Source organism: Astatotilapia calliptera, chromosome 7 (assembly GCF_964374335.1).
Source record: "Astatotilapia calliptera chromosome 7, fAstCal68.1, whole genome shotgun sequence".
Taxonomy (NCBI): domain Eukaryota; kingdom Metazoa; phylum Chordata; class Actinopteri; order Cichliformes; family Cichlidae; genus Astatotilapia; species Astatotilapia calliptera.
The window spans coordinates 28440045-28448781 of record NC_137428.1 but is presented as its reverse complement, the minus strand read 5'-3'; the positions used below and the strand labels follow the sequence as shown (position 1 = coordinate 28448781).

Here is an 8737-nt window from a genome sequence, read left to right as displayed (position 1 = left end):
TGATACTCCACCTGAACTGTCTGATCTCAACATACTGGAGAGACATCTCATAGCCAAGTGCATACCATTTGCCAAGATCATTCCTCTTCCCAAAGGCAGACAAAGAGCAATTAGAGGAAATGTGGTCTGTGTCCCATCCGAGGTACAGGAAACTGTTGAAGCATTGCCTCGATTGAGAATTAATTCTCAGGTCATGAGAATAAAACTGAAGAGACGCTTGTCTTACAAAGGTCATCAGCTGTTTCAGACTGTAAGCTGGTCTAAACTTGTGCAAGCACTGCATAAACTCAAGCAGATTCATCCACAGTATAAGGATGTGAGCATCAGAGATGATGCTGAGCTGTGTGATCCAACACTTCCTGATGAAGATGATGATGATGATGATGATGATGATGAAAACATGAATGAGGACGATTATGATGAGGCTGATTTAATGGAAATTGACAGCTGTGAGAAAAATGCACTGAGTGAAGCACAAAATAAAAATGAACAGGACATTGACACGTTACCCTGTGATGGTGAACAATCGCATGAACAGATGAGAGATGATTCAGAGCAAGCAGATGGACTGACTAATGGTGGTTTTGCACTCGAGTCCTGTTTGCAGCCCCCTGATGTGGCTGAGGAGATATTATGTTTCAGTGAAGGAATCTACTCTGTTGCTCCTGCAGAGAGAAACAATCCAATAAGTTTTTTCAAAACACCTAAACTGGAGGCCATGGCCTTCCCTGTGCAGTTTCCTACAGGCCAAAACACACTTGATGAAAGAAGGCTGATCAAAGTATCCCCCAGTGGGTATTTCAAATCAAGACTTTTCTGCATTGATGATCGTTTTGCCAAAGACACAAACTATTTGTTCTTTGCACAGTTTGTGACTGAAATACACTTGGCTACATCCAGCATGACAGTACAGTTAAGGAAGGCAAAGCCTCTGACCAGAGATGGTAGAAAAATAACCTCAGGCATGTTACAAGATAAACATGAGGTGGAGAAACTGGTGCGAAATAAAGATGCAGTGAGATTCATGCAGCCTCTGAGAGGAACCCCAGCCTATTGGGAGAAAACAACAAGAGATCTTTTTGCCATGATCAGACAGTTGGGAACTCCCACGTTCTTTTGCACATTTTCAGCTGCTGAAATGCGCTGGCCTGAAGTGATCGAGGCAATAACAAGGCAGCAAGGTGAACAAGTGAATTTTGAAGGACTCGACTGGTCAGCAAAGTGTGACATCCTGAGAAGCAATCCTGTCACAACAATGCGCATGTTTGACAAGAGAGTTGAAGCATTATTCAGAGATTTACTCTTATCTCCCGCAGAGCCACTTGGCAAAGTCATTGACTACTTTTACAGAGTTGAGTTTCAGCACAGAGGAAGCCCACACATACACTGCCTCCTGTGGGTAGAAGGTGCTCCTGTGTTTGAGGAGGATGATGAGCAAACTGTTCTTGATTTTATAAACAAATACATCACAGCTCAGCTGCCTGATCCACATAAACAACCTGAACTGTACAAAAAAGTAACAGAAGTGCAAAAACACAGTAAGAACCACACAAAGACGTGCTTTAGGAGTTTAAGCTCCGGGTGCCGTTTTGGTTTTCCCAAACCACCCTGCAATGAGACAATGATCACAAGACCCAGTGAGGATGATGCACTGGAAGTAGAAACGGCAAAGAACAAGCTCAGACCACTGAACCAGCTGCTGAATGAACCTGAAACTGCTTCCATGAGTTTAGAGCAGCTCTTGGAAAGATGCAAGTTGACACATGCAGAATATGAGAGATACCTGAATAAAATGAACATGAGGAGTACGATCATACTAAAGCGTGATCCAAAAGACTCTTGGATAAACGGCTATAATCCACATCTGCTTGAAGCCTGGAACAGTAATATCGACATAAGCTTTGTTTTAGATGCTTTTGGTGCTGCAAATTATTTAATGAAATATATATCAAAAAAAGAGGGCGGGCTATCTGAGTACCTGAAAACTGTCATTGAGAACTCCCATAAGGACAGTGTAAATGAGTGCGATGAAATGAGAGCCGTCATGCAGGCATATTCAAAGAAGCGAGAGATCAGTGCACAGGAGTGTGTTGCTCGTGCATGTGGTCTTCACATGAAGCAATGCTCACGTGCTGTAATATTCATTCCAACTGATGATAATCCTGTGAAAATGAGTCGTCCCCTGTCAGTTCTGGACAACACAACACCTGAGTCTTCCAATGTTTGGATGACATCTTTGAATGACAAATACAAAGCCAGACCTGAAACACCAGAGTATGAGGAGATGTGCATGGCAGACTTTGCTGCTACTTGCAGGATTGTCTATGGCCAACAGAAAAAAGGTAAAGATGTTTTGCCCCTTCTCAATGAGATGGGGTTTGTGCAAAGGCGCAAAAACAATAAGCCTGCTATCATCAGATTTCACCGCTGCTCACAAGAAAAACATCCAGAGCAATATTACGGAAGACTGCTTAAACTGTACCTTCCTCATCGTTCAGACCACGAACTGAAAACACCATCGTTGCCAACCTATCAGGCTTTCTATGGTGCTGGCTGTGTACAGCTACCAGGTACTGACCATCTTGAGTACGTGCAACACATTGTCAAAAGAAACAGAGAAAAATATGAGAAAAACAGTGAGGAGATCGAGAGCGCTGTTGAGGAATATGAGCAGAACAGAGGTGTGACTGACGAATGGTGTAATCTGGCACCTGAATCAGATCTCGTAAGGTTGCCACTTGTCGAACAAGAAAGAGAGCGAGACAATGAAAATGAACAGGAAGATGTGCCCGACTACAGCCGTCAGGCTGATGCTTCAACAGAAGTCAGAGCCATCAGGGAACCCCCTGCTATTGATCCCACATTGTTACGTCAGATGTTTCAGAATCTGAACAAGAAGCAAGCCTGCATATTTTATGCAGTTAGAGACTGGTGCATTAAAAGAGTCTGTGCTCTAAATCCAGAGCAGTTTTTCTTTTATATTAATGGTGGTGCTGGAACAGGAAAATCACATCTTATCAAATGCATCTACTCAGAAGCATCTAAGATACTGAGCAAAGTGCCCAGATATGCAGACGACGTTGACATATCAAAACCCACTGTCCTGTTAACTGCTTTCACTGGGACTGCAGCTTTTAACATTTCTGGAACAACACTGCATTCTCTTCTCAAGCTGCCTAGAAGCTTAAAACCTCCCATTCAGGGACTTGGCAATCAGCTGGATGAAGTCAGATCAGAACTTTTGAATGCTGAAATAATCGTCATTGACGAAGTGTCTATGGTGTCAAGACATCTGTTTGCATATGTAGATGCAAGACTCAAACAGATCAAAGGGACTCGGAGACCCTTTGGAGGCATGTCAGTCATTGCTGTCGGAGACTTCTATCAGCTACCCCCAGTGCGACAGTCTAAACCTCTCTGTGTGCACGACCCGTCCGAGATCGACCTGTGGCGGGAGCATTTTCAGATGATCACTCTGACTGAGATTATGCGTCAGAAAGATGATGTTGTCTTTGCAGAGATGCTGAACAGAATTCGTGTGAAAGGAAAGTTGGATGAGCTTTGCGAAGCAGATAGAAATTTGTTGTCACAGGCCATAACTGAACCAGCCCTTTGTCCAACTGATGCGTTGCACATTTTTGCAACTAATAAAGAAGTGGATGCACACAACTCTGCAACACTGGCTCTGCTCCACACTCATATCATTGACATCCATGCAGATGATTATAGAAAAGATCCTAGAACTGGCAGAATGGCACTTCAAGACAGACCGTTGAAAGGAGGTAAAAACGAGTTACCAGACACACTGAAAGTTGCAGAAGGAGCTCGTGTCATGCTCACCAGAAACATTGACATACAAAATGGTTTGGTTAATGGAGCTTTTGGAATACTACTTAGAGTAGTTCACTCTGAAAACGACCAACACATCATCAAGCTTGGACTTAAAATGGATAATGAGACATCTGGAAAGAATAACCGCACACCAGCAGACGACATGGTGTACATTGAGAGAGCAGAGGAGAATCTGAAGCAGAAAGGAGTGGTACGAAGACAGTTCCCAGTGAAGCTGGCCTTTGCATGTACAATACATAAGGTACAGGGTATGACAACTACATCAGCTGTTGTCTCTCTTAAGAGCATTTTTGAGCCCGGCATGGCCTACGTAGCTGTCAGTAGAGTGACGTCTCTCAGTGGACTGTATCTTCTTGATATGGAGGAGAAAAAAATATTCACCAACCCAGAAATCACTGCAGCGCTTGAGAACATGAGACAAGCCAACCTTGATGACATGATGCCTCTTCTACACGTGAGGCAAACACTGAGCAGGTCAGAGGTTTTCACCATTGTTCATCATAATACAGAGGGACTGCCAGCTCACATTAATGACATCAAAAGTCACCATGAATTGTGTCTAGCAGATGTTTTGTGCCTAACAGAAACACACCTGCGGGGCTCTTTTGTCGCAGAGAGTCTCCACTTGGAAAATTACAATTTGTTCAAACGCAACAGACACCTGTCCTACACAAACTTTCCCCAGATGGCAAACAGAAGTGGTGGTGGAGTTGCTGTTTATGTGAAAAGTGACATTCAAGTGCATGAAAAACAGTACATCCATAATGTAACTGACCTTGAATTTCTGGCTTTAAAGGTTGAAGCACCAGTCAGTGCTCTGATTGCAGTTGTATACAGACCTCCAGACTACACTCTGAGGCCATTCCTGAAAAACCTGGTAAGCCTATTAGACTCATTGGAGATCATGGACTGTCATCCCATCATAGTTTGTGGTGATTTTAATGAGAATGTTTTATCCAGTGCAAACAAACCAATCCTGGAGCTGTTTGAGTCTAGGGGATACGCACAGGTAATCACTGCCCCTACCACAGAGAAGAACACACTGCTTGACCTAATTTTCATTTCTCAGTCAGATCGATGTCTCCGTTCTGGAGTCATGAAGACCTACCATAGTTACCATGACCCAGTATACTGTGTATTGTCCTGTGATGATTCATGATCTAGATCTTTGAATACAGTAAGTAATATCTATATTTTTGAATGACTTAAGAAAGTAGAGCGATATTTAAAAGTTGACGCTCTGCATTGCAGTATAATGTTTGAATTGTTTACATAAAATACAATTACATGAATTAAGTAATGATATCAGTAAAAGATGACAATTTTATTTATCACAGAAAATCTAAAATTCACTAACAGTAACCTATAAATGTCAGAAAAATCAAATATAGCAGTTTAAAATGAATAGTGTAGGCATATCCTCTCTGCAGCCAGGCTTCAACACCCTGCCAGGCTGCCCCAGTCTCACTGTGGCTGGGAGGGAGGGAGGGTGGACCAGAGGATTGCCTACACAACACATAAATGTTCAACAGCTTCTTCATTGTTTCTGAGAGAACAATAATGACTAAAGGTTGCTTTTTAAAAAAACAAACAAACAAACAAGCAAACAAACCTAATTACAGCAATAATGACAGTTAAGCCACTTTATGTGTGCCTCTATTTTGAAATACTATTTACAAAAATGTTATTATTTTGGTTTGTTATAAACTTTAAACTTTTTCAAAAGTATACGATTATATTTTTGGACAAATCTTTCGATGAAACATACATTTTTATGAGCTTTTATCATGTTTCGGCCAGTGCAATCATCAGGGTGGGTCTGGGTTGATAACTGCACATTTCTGGCCAGAAATGTTTCAGCAGTGTTACATAAGTAGTACATATGTAACACTTGCTTTCTGTTACCAGCTGATACCCTACATTTGTATAGACATTGGATGGTGTGAGGTTGGGGAGTTGAGTGGGGGGGGGTTACGGTGGGAGCTGAGGGGGGGGGTGTTAGGTTTCCTTTTTTCTTTTTCTTTTTTAAGAGAGACACAGTCCTCCTGTGTCTTCTCCAAGCTTCACATGTAAGATCCAACAGTGTGAAGCACATAGCAGCTAGAAACTGTAATGCCACAGATCAGAGAGGCTTCATCATCACCATCTTCATCGCCGTACGATCAGAGCGTGAGACTTCACATCTGGAGCACAGGAGACATTCTGTGATAAGTCCTCCTTCTAGCTTGTCCCACAAGCAGTCGGTGAGATTTACTCACAACAAAAAGGGTTAATGACATAATTTCCATGAAAACATGTATTCATTCTTTGTAAAGTGTTTAAATTGTGTTTTCACTTGACCTTAGGAGTGTTAGAGTGTATTGTAATGTCTGTACTCAGGTGTTTCCCTCTGTGATCCATCCCCATCAGAGCTGAGACACTCAGGACTGAACAGACTGCACAGTTTCTGTGACCGAGCCTCCAAAACACCTTCTTTGAAACCACTCATGATAGAAGGGCTTCATATTTGCAGCAGCACTACTACAGGTATTCAGTTTATTACAGGATGTGTTTGTTTCTTAGGACCAGCTCTGAGTGCACACTACCTAACATATACACCTTTCTGTTTATTACAAACCAACTACTCTGGATCATACGGCCAGTTGGCAGGAATGTTGCTGCAGGAAAACATCCCTGGAGATCACCATCATTGTCAGACTGACTGTGCCTCCTCTGTGCAGTGTCAAGATCCTCTCTAAATGAGTGTGTAAGTTAACATTTTCATTATTTTATTCCCTTTGACAAGACAAGTATCACTGATATTTACATTTACAACTACATATGTTCCCGTTTTCTGCTCTTCTTTTAAAGTCCTCAGCTATCCTGCTTCTGTGCTGCTTGCCACACATCAAACACTGGCCGGATGACAGGGAGGATCCACTCTGAAGTCACTGGACGTGATGAGGATCATATGGGACTTCATAGTTTCACAGAAACATTGTGCTCTGTGATTACAGGTTTTAAATGGATACAATGACTGCCTCTCTCTGATCAACAGGCTAAAGGATTGTTTTCATTGTTAGTGCTCTGTACAATGTATGCTTATTTAATATTTCATCACAGAGCAAACCTTTATTTATTTAACATTTTTTTTTATTTTGTTTTAATGTTGAATTAACTGTGGGGATTTTTTTAAGTGGGCACTTGGGATGTCATATGACCAGAAATGTGGTAACTGGAATTCAACAGTATGGAAGAAAAAATCTGCTGAGAACGAAACACATACAAAAACCCCCAAGAAAATTCAAATTCATTCCATGTAATCCAATCTAAAACATTTTAAACTGCTGAACAGCAACACAAACAGTGTTAAAAAACAGTGTTAACAGAATGATTATGATGATTTTGTACCAAAGTTTCAGGTCACATGGCACACCTAGTGTGTAGTGTGGAGTATCAGCTGGTAAGTATAGGTTTTTTCATATTTGTGTCCTTAGAGTTTAGATAGATAAAGCCTTGTGTATAATAATTAGTCATAACCACAACTCAAAGTCAGGGACTAACTAAATTTGGGACTTTGTGTCTGAGCCCAGGTTAAAACACTGTGTAAAAAAAGCATTTAGTGGCATGGCTGAACAATGCTGTATTGATACTTATTTATCCATGTTCACAAAAAGGACTAATGTGTTTATTTGATTATTTGCATGTGTTAAACTGTGTCACCACCTTAGGCTTTCATTTGAGTTTACTCACAAATCTCTATACAGTTCTCTTTTACCACTGTGTGGACTCTGTTTACATTAAAACATAAAAAAGAATGAGTAATAAAAAGATGTGTAGACAGATCAGAAGATTAAGTAGACCGATAGAAACAGCTGTTCAGCCATGTTCTAAGAAACCAACACAATTTAAAGGTTCAGGATTGTGGTTTTAAAAGTTGAATTTTCATGTATTTCATATGTTGCTCATTATTTTTTATTTAGTTATTTAATTTAGTTATTTTTCTTTATTCTACCAGTCCTTTTCAGAAAGAAGCTGTAAAATATGACTTAAGATTTTTATGTTATTTTCTATGACATACAAAACAAATTGATGTATGTAATACTATTAAACATGATATACACATGTGTATATGTCTGAAAAACATCATGCTGTATATTAAAGTTTGTATTTTCTGCAGAATGTTTGTTCATCTTTTAAGTTCATTTCAATTAGAAGAATATGAACTTTTAATATTCATTCAGAGGTTTTCTGACTCTAAATTTTCTTTTGTCATTACTCATCTTTTTATTATTTACATTTTAAACATGCTTAGCTTTTTCCAACTTCTTCTGTGTGAACATCAGCTTTCAAAAGTTCTGCACTTTTATTTTCAGGTTAAAAATTCTGTATTTTCCAGCTCATTCAGATTTTTAACTTAACATTCAGCAATTAATTCATTTCAGTGCATACATTCAGATTCAAGCATTCACACTGCAGTTTCTTCAGAAAATGCACTTTCTAGTTATATTTTATTATTATTATCTATTCCGTACGTTTTTTGAAAGCCAACTCCTTCAAAACCGTTCAACTTAGAAAAACCATTCAAACACCGTTAGATTCCTATTCTTTTGGACAACATTGCTTCTATTTTTCTCATTTTTAACATTTATATTTTTAATTTTATTCAACTTTTTTCAACAAAAATTTATAATGTATTTCAATGGGGAGACCCTTCAAATTCTCATTCAACTTCATCCTCTTTAAACTGTATCTACTTCCACATACATTGACATAGAGCCACCATTCAAACTTTAAAACGAAGACAAGACATTCAACTATTCAACTTGTATTTATCTTTTCAATATCTATTATACTTTTTCTTCAGTTCCAGTTTAAGTTTCATGATGTTTTTTCACCCGTTTCA

General features: G+C 39.7%; 1 protein-coding gene across 4 annotated transcripts; it reads left to right on the top strand.

Moving 5' to 3' along the window:
* Positions 1 to 393: 393 nt before the first annotated feature.
* Positions 394 to 8015, top strand: LOC145430046 (uncharacterized). Of its 4 annotated transcripts, XR_013910434.1 has the most exons (4): positions 394 to 4729; positions 6262 to 6378; positions 6495 to 6598; positions 6703 to 8015. XR_013910434.1 is itself a non-coding variant. In XM_080304369.1 (2 exons), the coding sequence occupies exons 1-2, from the start codon at positions 401 to 403 to the stop codon at positions 6265 to 6267; spliced, it is 4335 nt and encodes a 1444-aa protein (XP_080160495.1). In that variant the 5' UTR covers positions 394 to 400; the 3' UTR covers positions 6268 to 8015. The 4 variants fall into 4 exon arrangements, 1 of the variants encoding a protein (XP_080160495.1); XR_013910433.1 differs by having other exon boundaries at positions 6495 to 8015; XR_013910432.1 differs by having other exon boundaries at positions 6262 to 6598.
* The last annotated feature ends 722 nt before the right edge of the window (positions 8016 to 8737 follow it).

Bases quoted from the DNA above. Each gene is read 5' to 3' on its own strand.
- LOC145430046 (XM_080304369.1), top strand. From the start codon at position 401: ATGAATGAGGACGATTATGATGAGGCTGATTTAATGGAAATTGACAGC.